General features: G+C 32.3%; 4 protein-coding genes across 8 annotated transcripts; all 4 read left to right on the top strand.

Annotated features, from left to right (window-relative positions):
- Positions 1-150: 150 nt before the first annotated feature.
- LOC105773506 (uncharacterized) lies at positions 151-3332 on the top strand. Its single transcript, XM_012595480.2, has 2 exons — positions 151-1405; positions 3021-3332. Exons 1-2 carry the CDS (start codon positions 237-239, stop codon positions 3025-3027), a joined length of 1176 nt encoding a protein of 391 aa, XP_012450934.1. The 5' UTR covers positions 151-236; the 3' UTR covers positions 3028-3332.
- A 2444-nt stretch (positions 3333-5776) lies between these two features.
- Positions 5777-6822, top strand: LOC105771661 (F-box protein FBW2). The gene is given in 3 exon segments (XM_052632631.1): positions 5777-6091; positions 6224-6407; positions 6410-6822. Coding segments are annotated over 3 exon segments (912 nt in total).
- A 7339-nt stretch (positions 6823-14161) lies between these two features.
- Positions 14162-20481, top strand: LOC105772874 (F-box protein FBW2). 4 transcript variants are annotated; one of them, XM_052632503.1, is made up of 3 exons: positions 14162-14296; positions 14373-14683; positions 14822-15768. In XM_052632503.1, the coding sequence occupies exons 2-3, from the start codon at positions 14373-14375 to the stop codon at positions 15369-15371; spliced, it is 861 nt and encodes a 286-aa protein (XP_052488463.1). In that variant the 5' UTR covers positions 14162-14296; the 3' UTR covers positions 15372-15768. The 4 variants fall into 4 exon arrangements, with proteins under 4 accessions (XP_052488463.1, XP_052488466.1, XP_052488465.1 ...); XM_052632506.1 differs by lacking the exons at positions 14373-14683; positions 14822-15768 and adding exons at positions 19298-19608; positions 19754-20481 and having other exon boundaries at positions 14190-14296; XM_052632504.1 differs by lacking the exons at positions 14162-14296; positions 14373-14683; positions 14822-15768 and adding exons at positions 19098-19221; positions 19298-19608; positions 19754-20481.
- LOC105772870 (F-box protein FBW2) lies at positions 16523-17872 on the top strand. Of its 2 annotated transcripts, none has more exons than XM_012594351.2 (3): positions 16523-16668; positions 16751-17061; positions 17199-17872. In XM_012594351.2, exons 2-3 carry the CDS (start codon positions 16751-16753, stop codon positions 17812-17814), a joined length of 927 nt encoding a protein of 308 aa, XP_012449805.1. In that variant the 5' UTR covers positions 16523-16668; the 3' UTR covers positions 17815-17872. The 2 variants fall into 2 exon arrangements, with proteins under 2 accessions (XP_012449805.1, XP_012449803.2); XM_012594349.2 differs by having other exon boundaries at positions 16572-16668; positions 16746-17061.
- Positions 20482-21100: the final 619 nt, after the last annotated feature.

Here is a 21100-nt window from a genome sequence, read left to right as displayed (position 1 = left end):
AGCCCTATTAAATATCCAACACTTGATTTTTGGGCTCAGAAAATCATAAATGGTTCCATTGTCAAAGCCCAACACTCCACCTAAAAGAGCCCAATATGTCTACATCATCCACGCGCCTCTGCTCTAGAAAACTCGCCATCGCAACGCAAGCAATACATTTTCATTTCGAAACAAAGATTTGTGTACCCCCAAAGGCGTAATTATCTGACGATCATCGCACAGTTTTCTCCGCCGCAATGGAACCACCGCCACCGCAATCCCCTCGAGACGAACACCCTCATACTCACTCTCATTCATCCACCTCCATCCCCACCACTGGTACTTGCTGCAAGTGCGGTGGTGCCACGACCCACGCCCCACCGTCCCAATCCCCAACTTCCTGGCCTGACCTTTCCTCTCCCCCTGCATACCGACCGATTCGAGCCCCCGCTTTAAACCTCCCTCCAAACAACACCCAAGCCATAATCCTAACTCCTGTCCCTCAATCCCAAGAAGTCCCCACCATTACTCCTCCTTTCCATTTCCAAATCCCATCCAAAAAAATCACTTCCCCTGATGATATCCGCAAATTCCACGACTCCCCTACTTCTAAAAACTTCCTGGGTTTCATCGTCGCCTTGTCGGAATCTATCCGCGGCCGTAAAATCTCCGATCCCTGCCACGAATCTGCCACCGTGTCCAATATCGTCTCTATCATCGAAAACCTGAGTCTCTGGGTCGATCAGATCCCACCCGTTCAACAGTCCTCTCGTTACGGTAACATCTCTTATCGAACCTGGCACGAACGCTTAACCGAAAACGCCGAATCCTTCATGCTACAGTTCCTCCCCGAGGATCTCAAACCCTCCACTATTGAAATCGTCCCTTACTTCACTGACAGCTTTGGGAACTCAAGCCGAATCGATTATGGAACGGGACACGAAACCAATTTCGCAGCCTGGTTATATTGCTTAGCCAGAATGGGAATAATCAAGGAAGAAGATTACCAAGCAGTGGTGGCTAGGGTTTTTGTCAAATATTTAGACTTAATGAGGAAGCTTCAGCTTGTTTATTGCTTGGAACCGGCGGGGTCTCACGGGGTATGGGGCTTAGATGATTATCATTTTTTGCCATTTATATTTGGGAGTTCGCAGTTGATTGATCATAAGTATATGAAGCCGAAATCGATTCACAATGAGGATATTTTGGATAACTTTTCGAGTGAGTATATGTATCTTTCGTGTATTGGGTTTATAAAGAAGGTGAAAAAGGGTCCGTTTGCAGAGCATTCGCCACTGTTGGATGATATCAGTGCAGTGCCTAATTGGAAGAAGGTGAATAGTGGGATGCTTAAAATGTATAAAGCTGAGGTGCTCGAAAAGGTTCCTATTATGCAGCACTTCCTCTTTGGCTGGCTCATTAAGTGGTAAGTTTTTTGGGGGTTTAATTGTTTTATTTATAGAATAGTAATTTGCGACATGTTCCTTTTATGCAAGATTCATACCAGTGCCAGCTTTGACATTGTTTATAGTATCATAGTTAACGATTCTCTGTTTTTTAGTACCGGTCTGATGTTAAGTTATGCTAACTTACATGAGTCTGTATAGAAAAAATGCCCCTGCATTTACAAATGCTATGTAATGATTGATGACTGCTATCATGAGGATGGTGCCATTACTTGGAAATGGCACCTCAGAACACCCTCTGTGTCTAATATGCCTTTGTTAATACCTAAGTTACTATAAAGAGTTCATGCGATCTTTGGTGACTTTGAAAGATGGCATTATTGTTAGCTGCATGTTTTACAAAAGCCATGCCTTGGTATGGGTCTGTGCAATGTGAATACTTTGGCCACATGGCTAAGCTATTTTGAGCCACCTCAGAGAACCGTTCACAAGTTGATACCATTACTAACTGATATCATACTATTTGCCCAATGATCAGTCTTTCCTCTTTAGTTTCTGTAGGGTATGATGGAACAAAAACAAAGTAACTAGCATGGTTCATTTTGATAATTGATTACAAATTACTTTGTGCTTGGATTATTCTGATAATCTTTGATTGTTGTAGTAATAATATTTTACTGTATGTTTAACACTTCTAGTAAAAACAATTTCTGTCCTCATCCAGGAATATGCATTTGTTTATTTCTTTTTGTCTGTATATTCATCATGTATTAAGCCATATGGTTGAATGTAAAATGTCATGCATCTCGTGATGCACTTATGCTGTATAGAGATCATCTACTCTTGGGTTCTGAAAGCCAATAAATTCTCTGTATTCATGAAAATGATAAACGGTTACCTGTAGTATGAATCGCTGTCTGAGCACTCTAACATGCCTAGTAGAACTATTTTGAGAGGCCAGAAAAGAACCTGCCATCTATTGGGATCGTGATACAACTAAACCTTACTCTCACCCATATAAATGCATATCAGCTTAAAATTTCCTCACTATAATATAGCATATTTTTACCATATGATATGGGTGATGAAGACTCGATTCTGTGCAATTTTTTCGTTCAATTGAGGTGCTTTGGAAAGCTCATTTAAGATTTTCTCAGAGTGATACATGAAATAATCTTTTCAGACTTATGCAAGAGATGATGAATATTGGTTCAGACCTATCTTCCTATTTATTTATTTATTTTCATTTGGGATGTCTTCATCTAAAGCTATTCAAGATTGAATTCTTGTTTCCTTTATACTTTCTGGTTGCCCTTCATATTGCGGTGAAGCTGATATGCATGAACCTCTATAAAATGATTAGTATTCATGATAAAGCTTATCTGTTGAACTCTGTTAAACTGATTTATCAAAGCTTTGGGTCGCCTTCAAGTAAACCTTCCATTCATTTTGGGTTCACCACTACTATGAAATAATTCTGGCATGTTGTTTATGCTTTGCTTGTATTTAAGATAGGTGCTATTGGTATTAGATTTGTTTTCGTGACACTGTATTGCGCTGCTATAACATTATGGTTATAATTAACAGGGTAAGCATGTTAAACATGTAACTAATTTCTGTTATGAATTTTCCCAGGGAATGATCTTGGTATCATCTTTATGGACACAGGCTGTGGAACCAAGAGAATACTATTTTCCACCTGATTTCATCAACAGTTGTAGAATTAGAAAATTATCCTATTATCATTCTATAGTACCATGAATTTATTTAGATGTTTCTGCCCATTCTAATTAGCTATACAGGTGTTGTCACTGACCCCCCACCTCTTTTCCTTTTTTTTCTTTTTTTTGGATGAAAGGTCACAGGTTTTATTAAAATGCTTAATGCATGGAACTTATGTTTTGCAATATATATTTATGGGAAGTAGTAGTGCATAATTTTTTTTTATTGTGGAATGTTAAAGATATTTAGATACCATACTATACCATTAAAATCAGAACCTAACTGGAAAATGGGTAATTTAAGATATGTTATCATAGAACATAGTGAGATCTCCTGCATCAAACATGGCAACTCTATTGACTATCTGCCCCTTTGCATTGATTTAGGTGAGGTTTTTGCTCTATACTTTTAAGCTTTCTGCATATCTTACATACTGCGAATAAACCTATTTGTGATTCATTAGCATGATAAATATGGAAATGGATAGATTGAGTACCTGACATCTCAAAACTTTTACATGTTGGTTTTCGACTGTAATTTACTTTTTAATTTAATAAGAAAATGAAGACTCATTTTGGTTAAATTATGAAAGTTACTGGTTGAGTGATAAAAATCCTTTTTCAATTTTTGTTAATATTGCAAAAGTATGAATTCGACTTAAGTTGGTACTCGAACTTTTATTTTATCGAATATTTTAGTGCTTTTTGTAACATCAACACTGAATGCTCAACAAATTATTAATTTTGCTAATTCATTAGTAATAAATTGATGAATTGTTAATAGTGTTGTTAATTGGACTAATTTATCTCTAAGGGTCATTTGATTGCCGTAAAATATTTTCCGTAAAATGATTTCGGAAAATGTTTTACTTTTACGTAAAATGATTTCTTGGAAAATATTTTTGGTGTTTGATTGAATCATATAAAATATTTTCTACTGCTTGGCAGATTTTTAAAAATATTTTTCGGAAAAGTTGTTTTACATATATTAATATATATTAATAAATTTTTATATTTTAAATTATTTGTACATATATTGCAATGATTTATTTATAATAATACTTAATTATTAAGCTACAATATTAATCGTTATAAATTGAAAAAACTAATATCAAATAAATTATTTGTAATTGTGTTAAAAAAGTATTGAATAATTAAAAAACAAGTTCTTGGAAAATCGATAAGCGAAGCGATTTCTACGGAAATGAAGGAAGGAATGAAGGAGGCGATAGAGAGGAGAACACGGAAAATGTCTTACGGAAATTGAAAGGGTAAGACATTTTCCCTAAAATGTAACCCATTTTCCCTTATTTTGGAGTTCATTTTCCAAATGGAAAATGTTTTCCGCCAATCAAACGCTGGAAAAGTTGGAAATGATTTTCCAGAAAATCAATTCCGTCAATCAAACAGACCTTTAAAAGAAATTTAAGATAAAATTATGAATTATATTTGATTTCATGCACATCATATAAATCTTATAGAGATACTAAAATTATGTTAATAAGAAAATTAATATAAATAAATATTAAATTTAAAAGATATAAAAGTCAAAAAAATCCCTTAGTAAAAAAATAGAAAAGCAATCAAACCTTAATGACAAAAAAAAATTAATTAAACATTTTTCCTAATAAAAACTGTTTGTTTATTAATTTGATCGTTAACAATGTTAATTTGCATTGTTAACATCGCTTAACGTTGTTAACGTCGCAAATGGTACTAACACGGCTAACATGGCATGTCACATTAGTAAAAAATTAAACAGATCAAGTAACTCGCACAAAATATCTAATTCCCGCATTAAAAGATTGTTCATGTAGGAACTATTGAACCATGTTTTTGTTACATTATCATCTTTGTTTCAATATCAAGTTTGTGGCTTGCAGATTCTATTAAAATGCTTCATGCATGGAATTTAATAAAAATATACAATGTAAGTCCTTGTATTTTTTATAAGTCCTTGTTTCAAATACAATTTTCAGCCACAATTGTTTTAGTTAAAATATACCATATAACTCATTGAATTCTTTATAAATTTAAAATTTAGTATTTGTAATTTTATTTTTTTTAGGAATCCATCTATTTTTCATATTTCAATATTTAGGTCCAATTGTTTATACTTTTAAAATTATTTTATTAATTTAAGTCCATTGCAACGTCATTTTTTTAGTTACATGGTTCGAAACCCATGACCATTGTACAAAAAACGTTTCATGAAAGTCAATCTATTAAATGAGACTCATTTGACACGAAACTTATCTATTTGAAGCATTGTTGGCCTAATACGGAAAATTAAAGTTACTTTGGTAATTAAATAAAAATAATAATTTTAAAAATATATAATCTCATCAGATTTGATATTATAATGTACGAGATTACACAAATCTCTTTTTAACTGAAGATAGGCTTCAATCTCGTCTATTTATAACTTAATCTATACCAAGCTAACAATAGCTCATTGTTTATAATAATCCGTTTGTATCATATCATTCTTTTAGTATATTAAATCTTTGGGGTTCTTTTATCTTTTTCTGGATGCCTTTGATTTTTTGTTTAGGTTTTGCAGTATAATCCAAGTTGGAAGAAAGTGATATGAGGTAACCCCCAATCTTTGACTTTTCTTCTTTCCTGTTGTGATTTGATTATGACCTTCATGACTTGAACGAAGATCAGATGGAAGAAGAGCAAAGCGAGTTTCGACACTGGGACGAACTACTTCCTGATGTATTGGGGTTGATCTTCACTAACCTGTCGTTACAAGAGTTACTGACAATCATTCCTTGTGTCTGCAAATCCTGGAGAAAGACAGTTGGGGATCCCCATTGTTGGCAAGATATAGATCTTGACGAATGGAGCTGTCGCTGGCAGCCCCACCAACTCGATCGGATGCTTCGAATGCTAGTCAGAAGAAGCAGTGGATCTCTCCGCAGGCTACATGTTTCAGGTCTTAAGAATGATTCCATTTTCTCATTCGTCACAGAGAAGTAAGTCCACTTCCTCTTACCCTTTTTCACAATTGCTTTCATGATTTTATTGGATCAGAAACCAGTTCCTATAGGGGATCCTTGTTCAATGGAAACCTTGATGTGAAATGGCATTTTTGCCCTTTGCTTTTGCAAGTCTTTGGCTCCTTGAGTTTCGACTACGCATAGTAAAATAAGTGATTCAATAGTAGAACAAACCGCCCCAAGACTTTCCACCGTCACTTTCACGGATTTGAGTTCTTGTCCCAAAATTGGTGCCCAAGCTATAGAGGCCATTGGAAAGCTTTTGCAAACTTCTTGTAACTTCGTGCATAACATGTACTCTTGGATTCAGCAGCAAGGTCGAGCCAGGAGGATGGGCGAATGCAATAAGCGACCACAATGCCAAGGCTAAAGCATCTTGAGTTGGGTTTTCATCTTATCGACCTTGAATGTGTTCTCAACATCCTCTCTAGCTGTCCTCAGCTTAAGCATTTGGTCATAGATGGTTGCCCCCAGGTGAAACTTGATCGTAAGTTCCTTAAAGAAAAATACCCAAAATTAAAGGTAGTGGGACCTCATCTCGTGAAGGCTAGACCGGAGAAGCGCTTCATCTTTGGAGTTCAACGGTACCAGATCAATGACTTCTTTTACGGAACACTATGGGCCGAAATTGATAAAATTGTGGCGATGGTGGAATGTTTGGTTAGTAGGAAAAGCTACGAGACTAATATTGACACAAAAAGTCATTGGTAGTGGTTGAACTCAAGGCCAGATTGAAAAAACTAATTGATGAAAACAAAGGAAAGAAAATGTGAAAAATTTGACAACTTGATGTGATAATGACTGAAATTGAAAAAGGATGACAATGTTAAAAAATGTTAAATCATTATTTCAAACAAAAATTTAGATTAAATTATACAATCGGTCTCTATATTTTTTTCGTTTTGAGCTATTCTCTTACCTTCTTCATCTCTTTTAACGTAGTTTTTACGTATTTTCATTTGTTAAGTCTAACCCCATATACTTTCATTTTTTAACAATTTATATTTTTCTTTCTTTTTTTAAATTTTCCTTTTCTTCCCCTCCCCATTATTTTTTCTCTTCTCATATTTTTCAATGTAGAAACATAATCTTTGCCCACAAAAAAATGTCCTACAATTAAAAAAAGGTTTTATTTTAACAAATGGAAAATATAGAAAAACTATGTTAAAAGAAATGGAGAAAGGAGGAAAATAGAGGAAAAGAAGAAGAGAATGGAAAATAAAGAACAAAAAGAAAGTTCAAAGAATATAAAAGTACAAATTGAATTATTTAACATGTCACATTAGCTTATCATTATACCGTTAACGACAATTAACGCTCAGTGATTAAAATGTTACAGCACGATAACGTAAGTGACTAAAACATAATATTTCAAACATAAGTGGCTAAAATGTAACCTGAGACAAACAAAAATGACTATTTTGAAAGTTTACCCTTTATTCAATAGTTTTGAAAATAGATTTCTAAACAAAATAATTATAAATATTAATAATTTAAAATAATGCATATTAAAAGTTATTTTAAAATTTCTCATCCAAGTGCAATATTTTCAATGAAAATAATTAAAATCATATAAATATGACATTTAATCTTAAAAATATTTGATTAATATTAAAAATGTCTATTTACAAAATTAAAATTCAATGATACAAAAATTTAAATAAAAATTTATTAGTGTAATTGTATTATCCTAATAAATTATAGGTAAAGCTAAAATATTATATAACAATATAATACGATGTTAACAAAAATAAAAATATTAACACGATCAAACATTATGCAAAATCCGACTCAATCTAAGTACATATCATATATTAAATAAAAGGGACTATACAAACATTGTTGAGTCAAGGACCACAAATTAGAAGTTAAAATCACCTCTTGAAACTTCGAGATCCACCTATACATGCACACAAAATAAATAAATTAATCATGTGTTGAGCGATAAAGCTCAATGGTACTTTCATGATTCAAGATAATACAGTGTTAACATTAGCAAATAATCACAAGCAATTTGTGCTCAATGTCTAACCAATTTACATCCTTTCATGTCAAGTAATCCGATTACCATTAAAAATATAATATATATGTTTACTATCAACAATAGTTTGAAGGCTTTTTAATGTCCTATTTGACCTTTGAAATTTAACAAAATGTGGAATGGAATGCTTATATTAAAATAAAGAATAAATAAACATTTAGGGCATATTTAATTAAATGAAATTTTAAAGTACTAAAAATAAAGAATAAATCAGCATTTATCCCCATGTCAAATGCTTCAATGTTGAAATCATTTTTCGTAATTTCAAGATTCATCTATACCCTCATCGGAATAAACAAATTATAGGTTAAACGATAAAGTTCAATGATATTTTATGATTCAAAATAAACAAAAAATTCATGCTCAAAGCCTAACAATTTCCTTTCATGCCAAGTAATATCATTACTAGTAAAGAATAGTCTATGTATACACATTTATTTATTTATTTACTGCCAACAAGAGTTTGAAGGGATTTTCAAGGTCACATTTGACCCTTGAAATTTAATAGAATGTGCAATATGATGCTTATATTGAAAAGAGAGAGGTAAATTAACATTTAGGGTATGTTTGATAAATTAATAGAATGTGCAATATGATGCTTATATTGAAAAAGAGAGGGTAAATTAACATTTAGGGTATGTTTGATAAATTAAAAAATTAAAGTACTAAAAATTAAGTACTGAATTTTCTAAGCACTGAGTTTATATTATAAAATTGTTTGATATATTAGATATTGTTTGATAAATTAAAAAATAAGTACTAATTTTAAAAAAAATCAAATACTAAATCTAAATTATAAAATCTATTTGGTATATTAATTAAAATTAAGTACATGAAGATTTTGAAAAATTACTTATCATAATCAACACTTTTTATTTAGAGAATTTTATTATCATTATACACAATTAAAAATTAAACATTGAAAATTTTCATTTTCTGTGAAATAAAAATTTTCAATAGTTTATTAAACATACCCTTGAACTTGAAAAATTTTATTAACCTGGACCTTTTTTGTGTCAATATTAGTCTCGTAGCTTTTCCTAAAAACCAAACATTCCACCATCGTCACAATTCTATCAATTTCGTCCATAGTGTTCCAGAAAAGGAGTCATTGACTGGGTACCGTTGAACTCCAAAGATGAAGCGCTTCTCCGGTCTAGCCTTCACGAGATGAGGTCCCACTACCTTTAACTTTGGGTACTTTTCTTTAAGGAACATACGATCAAGTTTCACCTGGGGGCAACCATCTATGACCAAATGCTCAAGCTGAGGACAGCTAGAGAGGATGTTGAGAACACATTCAGTGCTGATAAGATGAAAACCCAACTCAAGATGCTTTAGCCTTGGCATTGTGGTTGCTATTGCATTCGCCTCATCCTCCGGTTCGACCTTGCCTGCTAAATCCGAAGAGTACATGTTGCGGCACAGAGTTACAAGAAGTTTGCAATGCTTTCCAATGGCCTCTATAGCTTGGGCACCAATTTTGGGACAGTAACTCAAATCCAGGACAGTAACTCTAAATAAAAAGTGTTGATTATGATAAGTAATTTTTCAAAATCTTCATGTACTTAATTTTAATTAATATGCCAAATAGATTTTATAATTTAAATTTAGTATTTGATTTTGTTAAAAAATTAGTACTTATTTTTTTAATTTATCAAACAATATCTAATATATCAAACAATTTTATAATATAAACTCGATTGCTTAGAAAATTCAGTACTTAGTTTTTAGTACTTTAATTTTTTAATTTATCAAACATACCCTAAATGTTAATTTACCCTCTTTTTTCAATATAAGCATCATATTGCACATTCTATTAAATTTCAAGGGTCAAATGTGACATTGAAAATCCTTCAAACTATTGTTGGCAGTAAATAAATAAATAAATGTGTATATATAAACTATTCTTTAATGGTAATGATATTAGCATGAAAGGATGTAAATTAGTTAGGCATTGAGCATGAATTTTTGTTTATTTTGAATCATAAAAATACCATTGAACTTTATCGTTTAACCTACAATTTGTTTATTCCGTATGAGGGTATAGATGAATCTCAAATTACGAAAAATGATTTCAACATTGAAGCATTTGACATGGGGATAAATGTTGATTTATTCTTTATTTTTTAGCACTTTAAATTATCATTTAACTAAATATGCCCTAAATGTTTATTTATTCTTTATTTTTAATATAAGCATTCCATTCCACATTTTGTTAAATTTCAAAGGTCAAATAGGACATTAGAAAAGCCTTCAAACTATTGTTGATAGTAAACATATATATTATATTTTTAATGGTACTCGAATTACTTGGCATGAAAGGATGTAAATTGGTTAGACATTGAGCACAAATTGCTTGTGATTATTTGCTAATGTTAACACTGTATTATCTTGAATCATGAAAGTACCATTGAGCTTTATCGCTCAACACATGGTTAATTGATTTATTTTGTGTGCATGTATAGGTGGATCTCGAAGTTTCAAGAGGTGATTTTAACTTCTAATTTGTGGTCCTTGACCCAACAATGCTTGTATAGTCCCTTTCTATTTAATATATGATATGTACTTAGATTGAGTCGGATTTTGCATAATGTTTGATCGTGTTAATATTTTTATTTTTTGTTAACATCGTATTATATTGTTATATAATATTTTAGCTTTACCTATAATTTATTAGGGATAATACAATTACACTAATAAATTTTATTTAAATTTTTGTATCATTGAATTTTAATTTTGTAAATAGACATTTTTAATATTAATCAAATATATTTAAGATTAAATGTCATATTTATATGATTTTAATTATTTTCATCGAAAATATTGCACTTGGATGAGAAATTTTAAAATAATTTTTAATATGCATTATTTTAAATTATTAATATTTATAATTATTTTGTTTAGAAATCTATTTTTCAAAACTATTGGATAAAGGGTAAACTATCAAAATAGTCATTTTTGTTTGTCTCAGGTTACATGTTAGCCACTTATGTTTGAAATATTCTGTTTTAGTCACTTACGTTATCGTGCTGTAACATTTTAATCACTGGACGTTAATTGTTGTTAACGGTAAAACGATAAGCTAATGCGACATGTTAAATAATCATTGCAAATGAAAATTTTAAGTTAAATTATAGAATTGGTCCCTATATTTTTTTTGTTTTGAGCAATTCAATTTTTACTTTTATATTCTTTGAACTTTCTTTTTGTTCTTTATTTTCCATTCTCTTCTTCTTTTCCTCTATTTTCCTCCTTTCTCCATTTCTTTTAACATAGTTTTTCTATATTTTCCATTTGTTAAAATAAAACCTTTTTTTTAATTGTAGGACATTTTGTTTTGTGGGCAAAGATTATGTTTCTACATTGAAAAATATGAGAAGAGAAAAAATAAGGGTGAGGGGAAGAAAAGGAAAATTAAAAAGAAAAAGAAAAGAAAAATATAAATTGTTCAAAAAAATAAAAGTATAGGGTTAGATTTAACAAATGAAAATACAAAAAACTACGTTAAAAGAGATGAAGAAGCGAAGAGAATAGCTCAAAACGAAAAAATATAGAGACCCATTGTATAATTTAACCTAAATTTTTGTTTGAAATGATGATTTAACGTGTAACGTCAGCTTACCGTTATATTGTTAATGACTTAGTGACTAAAATATTACAACATATTAATGTAAGTAACTAAAACGTAACATTTTAAACATAAATGACTAAAATATTAATTTATATTGGATTAATGAAGAAGAATGCATATTAAGTTAGGTTTATTGGGAAGGAAAACATATTAAATCTCTCTTCATACGAAAGGAAAATAGCTTCACATGAAACAGAAAAGTTGGAAATTTATTTTAAACACTAAACTGTAAACCATGTCCAATGTTTCAACCTTTCAAATACTCTGTTCCTTGTAACCCACACAAATTATCTAATTTTTTGCAGGTAAAGTTAAAGCTACCCCTGCCTTCCATGCCTTTCCTTCTTCTTTTTCCAACTAAACACCATCTTTTTACGTGTGTGTATATATAGATGTCGAAACCTTTTTGGAAATCAATTTTTTTTTATTTTAAAAAACGAAAATAGAGTTGGCACTAATCTTTTTTTGTTTAGGTGTGATTGGATCACCTCAAGACTCGTTAGATTAATATTTGGTCTTACAAATTCAAAAAATGGGTTCGGGAGTAGGTTACCTATAAGGAAGGATTAGCACCCTTATAACGCCCAAAATTGGTCCCTGATTGATTACTTGATGTCTTAGTGTCTAGAATTAAAATTCAAAGAAAATACGATCCACTTCTTACATGATTGCAAATTTAATTGAATTTTATGAAAAGAGCCCCCTTATTTCGAGTCAATCGAGAAAAGGATCATGCCTCATAAGTTAGGGCACGATATCTCAAATCCTCGAAAATAAGGATTCTCGTTATTTGATTATTACCGAAGTCTTATATATTTTAAAATTTAAAAGGATGCTCGTTTATCTTGGTTAAAGGAGAAAGCCATACCCCATGAGTTAGGGCATTATTTCTCAAATCCCTAAACAAAGAACATTGCCTTAGTTTTAAAATTTTCCTTTTTTAGGCAGAATGAATGTAGTCTTTTAAATCAATATGCATTTTAATTTGTCTAGGCCTAGTAATAAAATGGATAAATATATTTTAACATAATACACGGCATGGATTTTTAGCAAAATGAAGTAACATAGTAGCGGGTAAAAATGATAATATTGGCATGATAGATAAATAAATAAATGAATAATAAAATAAAAATGTTATGCTAGTGAGTAATGATAATGCAAATATAATGAAAGTAAAAACATCAATTTATGGTAATAACAGCAATATCATGTTATGATTACTATCATAATATTAATATGAATGATAGAAATAATAATAATAGTAATAAAATGGATAAAATAAAAATGCATAATAAATAAATAAATAAATAACAAAAATTTTAAAATGTTAAAATAAAAGATATAGTGAAATAAGAGGCAACATTAAATAAAAGAGGGATTAAATCGAAATTTGAACAACATTTAAGGTATGTATTGCAAAAAAAGAAAATAAATAAAAAATATAATAAAAAATAGCGTTGTTTTGGGTCGGGTCATCGGGTCGACCCCAAAATGACATTGTTTTGGGGCATTTAGGGCCACGATGAAACAACGTTGTTTATGTGCCCTATTTGAGTAAAAAATATAATAAAAAAAAAACATTTCTACACCTTTTTTTTAAGCTTCCTTCTTTTCTTTTTTTTCTCTGAAATCACCCTTGAATTCACCCACTAGGTCGTTGGTGCTCCGTCATGGCCACCGGTCATCAGCGATGGCGGCCGTAACCTCCGGTGATCGGAGTTGTAAAAAAAAAGCCATTTTTTATCTCTGTTTCACAGGGAACCCGAATCTATGGTCGAAATCCCTAAAATTCAGCCAGAATTCGAAAATGCAAAAGGGACATTTCGATTCCCGATTCTCCTCCGACGCGGCCTTTCAGCGAATCCCCAAGGATTCGATGGCCTTTCAAGCCAAAGGGGATATCGACAGTGGCGGCAAAGGTAAAAAAAAGTTTCGTGTTTTATTTATTGTTTTTTTATATGTATACGATGTAAAAATATACCTTTGTAGAATTGGAAATTTTTATATCTCTTTACTTTTTCTTCATGTCTATTACAATCTGTTTATTCGGCTTTTATAGTCGAGTGATTACAAATATTTGTTTTTGTTTTTGTTTTTTCTGCTTCTGTCTTTTTCTTTCTTCTTTGCAGGTCGCAACGGTGGTCAACGATGATAGGAGTCGGACCCTTGCCATTTCGGTGAAACGATGGCAGGGGAGGCAGTCCTCAGGCATCGCATCCATTGATGTGGTCAGCAGCAACGGCCCATAGGGAATCTAGGTTTTCAATTTTTCTAAAAAAAGTTTAGGTTGTGGCCTATTGGGCTTTGGGGTTTTGTATTGGTTTGGGCTTGTAATTTGAGTTTTATTTATTTTGTTTTTATTTTGCCTTTGTTTGGTGGTTACTACAATAGATACGTGGTTCTATTCTATTCCTACTTTTCTCTTCCTATACCACCTCTTTCCTTTTTCTTTTTGGTTGCCTTCGATTTTGTGTTTAGGTTTTGCATAATAATCCAAGTTGCAAGGAAAGGTAACCCTCAATCTTTGACTTTTCCTTTTTTCTGTTGTGACTTGATTATGACCTTCATGACTTGAATGAAGATCAGATGGAAGAAGAGCAAAGCGAGTTTCGACACTGGGATCAACTACCTCCTGATGTATTGGGGTTGATCTTCACCAACCTGTCGCTACAAGAGTTACTGGTGGTCATTCCCTGTGTCTGCAAATCCTGGTGTAAGGCAATCACGGGTCCCTATTGTTGGCAAGATATAGATCTTGATGAATGGACCTGTCGCTGCCAGCCCCACCATCTCGATCGGATGCTTCGACTGCTAGTCACAAGAAGCAGTGGATCTCTCCTCAGCCTACATGTTGCAGGTCTTCTGAATGATTCCATTTTCTCATTCATCACAGAGAAGTAAGTTTCACTTGCTCTTACCCTTTTTCACAATTGCTTTCACGATTTTATTGGATCCGAAACCAGTTCCTATAGGGGATCCTTGTTCAATGGAAACCTTGATGTGAAATGACATTTTTTGCCCTTTGCTTTTGCAAGTGCTGGCTCCCTTCGGGTTTTACGAGTGCCGCATAGTAAAATAAATGATTCAATAGTAGAACAAACCGCCCCAAGGCTTTCCACCGTCACTTTCTTGGATTTGAGTTACTGTCCCAAAATTGGTGCCCAAGCTATAGAGGCCATTGGAAAGCACTGTAAACTTCTTGTAACTCTGTGCCGCAACATGTACTTTCTGGATTCAGCAGGCAAGGATGAACCGGAGGATGAGGCGAATGCAATAGCAGCTACAATGCCAAGGCTAAAGCATCTTGAGTTGGGTTTCCATAATATTAGCACTGAATGTGTTCTCAACATCATCTCTAGCTGTCCTCAGCTTGAGCATTTGGATATAAATGGTTGCTTGACTGTGAACCGTGATCTTAAGTTCTTTAAAGAAAAGTACCCAAAGTTAAAGATTGTGGGACCTCATTTAGAGAAGGTGTTTAAAGACTATGAGAACTTAGACTTAGCAATTATTGATCAGGACTTCTACGATGATGATTTCTTCGAATCAATGATGGAAGAAATTGCAATGGAACTTGCTGAATGATTACGTGAAAATGGTGGAATGTTTGGTTAGTTGGCTGCATCTCCATGGGTATATTTCTTTGTGTCCATGCTGCTTCAGCTATATCTTCCTGTTGTAGTTCACACAGAAAGATGCTTCCAACTATTGAACCATGTTTATGTTACAGTATCATCTTTTTTTTCAATATGAAGTTGTTGTGGTTTGGAGATTCTATTAAAAAGCTTCATGCATGGAATTTGAGTTTTGCAATATATGTTTATTTGAAGTTGAATGGCAGAATTATTTCCAGCAGCTCTGATTTGGGGATTGTGAGGGTATCATTGCCCTTTTTCTCTCTACATTTATTAGGTTTTCTTATTTCTGGTTTTATGTAAATCACTTTTCACAATTTCAATCTAATTGGACATCTTTTTTTCAATTCTCTTCTAAATTCCTTTCCTATATAAATGCAAGTCTGTTATACTAATTTTCTTAGCAAATTAGGAAGCACTATTATTTACTTTCTGGACGCAGTAGGCAAATTTAATATCTGCTACAATGCCTAGGCTAGAGCTTTTCAACTTAGCAACCCCTAGAAGTGTTCTCAATAATCAATATTATTTACCATTGAATTTTAATTTTTTGTAAATAGAATTTTTTTAATATTAATAAAGTATTTGTATAATAACAATAATCTAAGATTAAATGTCATATTTATTGGATTTTAATTATTTTCATTGAAAATGTTGCACTTCCCGATGAGAAATTTGAAAATAACATTTTTTAATATGTATTATTTTAAATTATTAAGATTTGTTTAATAATGAACTTTTCGGAATTATTGAATAAAAATAGTTTTAAATTCGTCATCATATGATATATTGGAAATAGACTTTCATTTATATAGAAAAAATCAAAGGAAAAAATGTTAATTTATTTTGGAATCCTGAAAAATAGTAATGTGGTTTAATAAATTAAGCAATGAAGATTAAGTATGGTTTTTTTGGGAAGAAAAACATATTAAGTATCTCTTCATATGAAAGAAAAACAATGTTGAAAATTTATTCTAAACACTAATTTTGGACATTGGAATGATGACTGATCTCCAACCTTTCATATACTCTGTTCCTTACAACGCACACAAAATATCTAATTACCGCATTAAGTAGCGGCCTTTCATGCCTTTTCGTCTTCTTTTTCCACCTAAACACCATGTTTTTACTTGTGTATATATAGATACTTCAGTTGTCTTACTCTATGCCTACTTTTCTCTGTTCTTTTTTTGTTGCCTTTGATTTTGTGTTTAGGTTTTGCATCGTGGCAAGGAAAGTGATACAAGGTAACCCCTAATCTTTGATTTTTTATTTATTTTTTTCCTGTTGTGATTTGATTATGACCTTCATGACTTGAATGAAGATCAGATGGAAGAAGAGCAAAGCGAGTTTCGACACTGGGATGAACTACTTCCTGATGTATTGGGGCTGATCTTCAGTTACCTGTCCTTAAAAGAGTTACTGGAAGTCATTCCCTGTGTTTGCAAATCCTGGAGTAAGGCAGTCATGGGTCCCCTTTGTTGGCAATATATAGATCTTTTTCAATGGAGCATTCGCTGGCAGCCCCATCAACTCGATCGGATGCTTCGAATGCTAGTCGCAAGAAGCAGTGGATCTCTCCGCAGCCTACATGTTGCAGGTCTTCAGAATGAATCCAATTTCTCATTCATCACAGAGAAGTAAGTTTCATTTGCTCTTACGCTTTTTCGCAATTGCTTTCACGATTTTATTGGATCCCAAGCCAGTTCCTATAAGGGATCATTGTTCAATTGAAACATTGATGTGAAATGGCTTTTTTCCCCTTTCCTTTTGCAAGTGCTGGCTCCCTTCAGGTTTTACGACTACCCCGAAGTGAAATAAGTGGTCCAATAGTAGAAGAAACCGCCCAAAGGCTTTCCACAATCACTTTCTTGGATTTGAGTCACTGTCCCAAAATTGGTGCCAAAGCTATAGAGGCCATTGGAAAGCACTGTAAATTTCTTGTAACTCTTTGCCGCAACATGCACTTTCTGGATTCAGCAGGCAAGGTCGAACCGGAGGATGAGGCGAATGCAATAGCAGGTACAATGCCAAGGCTAAAGCATCTTGAGTTGCGTTGTCATTTTATCAGCACGGAATGTGTTCTCAACATCCTTTCTGGTTGTCCTCATCTTGAGCATTTGGATATAAAGGGTTGCCTGGAAGTGGAACTTGATCATCAGTTCCTTAAAGACAAGTTCCCAAAGCTGAAGAATCTGCTGGAGCTGCGCTTGAGAAATGTAGGTGGACCGTACATCGGTTATCATGAGTTCATTGACTGGATATATGGATTCTCTTATTTGAGAATGTGGGTGGAATGTTGGTTGAATGGAGAAATTAAATTACCTCTTTCAGTAATAGAATGTGCCATTCCATGCCCTTCATTTATTCTTCAATTTCTTCTTTCACTGTAGTTGCATTTCACATGGTTTTATATTTTACATTAATATAATATTCTTCTTTTGCTCGTTATTTGTTTTTTTTTAAATAGCTAGCTAAATTAAAAAACATACAAAAGCCTAAATCTACCGACTTACTCGACAACTGTTCTTAAGATTTGCTCGGACTTTTTGTTTGAATCTTTAGACGAATCTCACGTATGAGAAATAATAAATATATTGATAGTCTCTGTTAAACTCCATGATAAGCCTTGAAAGACAAATAGATTTCTATTCTTTCATATAAGTTATGCTACTAACTCAAAAATAATAGTCTAGAAAACCTTAGCCCATGACAGCCACTCGTAATATCTTAAATTTATCCCAACTCACTCAAAAATATTACTCGATAAAATTGGAATTGCCGGCTTAAATTTAGTTTCGAATCAATAGATATCAATATTATTCTTATATTAATATAAATTATTATATTTTAAATTATTTTCTTAATTGGGTCTAGAGTTTACATTTTATTTTGTTTCATAAACATACACATAATTTATAATCATAAAACCAAAATAATAATTTTTTTATATATTTCATTATCATTTCTTAATATTTTATTTGTCTTTTTTTATTATTTTACTTTTTATCTCGTTTTATCTCTAATCAACGATAGTTTCATTAACGAAGGGTTTAGTTAATTTTTTGTCATTAAAAGTGTAATAAGATGAACTATTTCTTCTTTTAAGACTTAATTGCTTTTTATTTTTTTAATAAGGTTTTTTCCAGTTAAAATTCTTAATAAAAAATTTACAACGTAAAATGTTGATGAATAATGAATATGTCAAATATTCATAGAGCAATATATTTTTATTTAAAATTTTGGTATCATTGATTTTTAATTGTTTTATAATTTTTAATATTAATCAAATATTTTTATAAAAATAATTTAAGATTAAATGTCATAATTATTTTATTTTAATTATTTCCATTGAAAATATTGCAGATTTGGATGAGACATTTTAAAATAAATTTTATAATATGCATTACTTTAAATTATTAATATTTAGAAAAGTATATTTGGAAACTAATGAATAAAAAATAGTTGGAAATTCATTGTCAAATAATGTTATAAATTAGATTGAAATTAATGTCCAACGTTTCAACCTTTCAATTTACTCTGTTCCTTGTAACGCACACAAATTATCTAATTCCCGCAATTGAAGTTAAAGCTACCCCCTGCCTTCCATGCCTTTTCGTCTCCTTCTTTTTCCAGCTTTTTACGTGTATATATAGATAGTTACCTAGTCTTAATCCATTCATATTTTTCTCTTCCTATATTAAATCTTTCTTTTAGTTTTGGGGGTTCTTTTCTGGTTGCCTTCGATTTTTTGTTTGGGTTTTGCATTATAATCCAAGTTACAAGGAAAGTGATATAAGGTAACCCTCAATCTTTGACTTTTGCTTTTTCCTGTTGTGAATTGATTGTGACCTTCATTACTTGAATGTGGATCAGATGGAAGAAGAGCAAAGCGAGTTTCGACGCTGGGACCAACTACTTCCTGATGTACTGGGGCTGATCTTCATCAACCTGTCGTTACAAGAGTTATTGACAGTCATTCCCCCTATCTGCAAATCCTGGAGTAAGGTAGTTAGGGGTTCCCGTTGTTGGCAAGATATAGATCTTTTTCAATGGAGCATTCGCTGGAAGCCCCATCAACTCGATCGGATGCTTCGAATGCTAGTCACAAGAAGCAGTGGATCTCTCTGCAGCTTACATGTTGCAGGTCTTAGGAATGATTCCATTTTCTCATTCATTACGGAGAAGTAAGTTTCACTTCCTCTTATCCTTTTTAGCAAATATTTTTCCGAGTAATGTAGTGAGTGCCAGCTCATTAATCAGACTCTTTTACCTCTTTATATTATTAAGTTGATATGAAATGGTGTTTTTTATTGCCCTTGCATATGCAAGTGCTGGCTCCCTTCAGGTTTTACGACTTTCAGGAAGTTTAATAAGTGATTCGATAGTCAAACAAACTGCACAAAGGCTTTCCACACTCACTTTCTTGGATTTGACTTGCTGTCCCAAAATCGGTGCCCAAGCTTTAGAGGCCATTGGAAAGTACTGTAAACTTCTTGAAACTTTGTGTCGCGACATGATGTTTCTGGATGTATTAGGCAAAGTCGAGGCGGAGGATGAGGCGAATGCAATAGCAGGTACAATGCCAAGGCTAAAGCATCTTGATTTGGGTTTTCATCTTATTAGCACTGAATGTGTTCTCAACATCCTCTCTCGCTGTCATCAGCTTGAACGTTTGATTAAAAATGTATGCGTGAGTGTGAAACTTGATCGTAACTTCCTTACAGAAAAGTACCCAAATTTAGAGATTTCGTGGATGACTCCGGTCTTAAGCAGTGACAGATTCTGAAGATTTAATCTTTGAAGGCGGGAATTAAATTGTAAATATTTGATCACCTTATTTGGCAAAGATGATGAATCCGATGATGATGTGTGTTTTGCTATGTAATTCAACCTTCAACATATCTTCATATTGTGGGCAACCTTTATCCTCTATAGGAACTTGGTCTTTGCATGGATTAAATCTGCGGCTTTATTCGTGATTAATTAGCATGTCTGGATATCTAGGAGGTATGTAAAGTGGTTTGACTTGAATTGAGACTCAGGGCAAATTTAGGGAATTGGAATGTCTCGCCTCTTTTAAAATTGAAAATTAATATATTCTAATTTTATATTGGACTTGATTCAAAATTATTTAAAATAAAATAAATAACAACATATTAATAAGATAATGAATTCCACATTTAATTTTAATTTATATACTAAATAGATTTTGTAACTTAAATTTTCAATTTCATTTAATTTTTTAATTTATCAAACACACTCTAAATGTTGATTTATCACTTTTTTTTTTTTTAATATAAGTATCACTTTAAACATTTAGCTAAATTTCAGTGACATTAAAGAAAAAGTCTTCAAAATATATATACCTATTACTGACGCTAGACATGTGGCATACCATGGAGACTCCACATGGACAACAAAAAGTGACTCATTTGCTGCCCCCAAATGAGCGACCTCTAAATCTGATCATCTACTAAAGACCACCAACTAATATGAGAGACACTTTCTCCTTGGACTCACCGAACCGTTCACTATCACTTAGTAACCAGACTTTGCTGTGAACATTTCCAAGAGTGAACACTTCTTTTAGCAACTAATGAGATTTATTTGGACATAGTAATTTTGTATTGTCTAAAAAAGCAGAACGAGTCCTACTATGCACCACATCATACTACC

Source organism: Gossypium raimondii, chromosome 6 (genome assembly GCF_025698545.1).
Source record: "Gossypium raimondii isolate GPD5lz chromosome 6, ASM2569854v1, whole genome shotgun sequence".
Taxonomy (NCBI): Eukaryota; Viridiplantae; Streptophyta; class Magnoliopsida; order Malvales; family Malvaceae; genus Gossypium; species Gossypium raimondii.
Note: the sequence above shows the minus strand (reverse complement) of the source record. Positions and strands in the feature narration are given on the sequence as shown.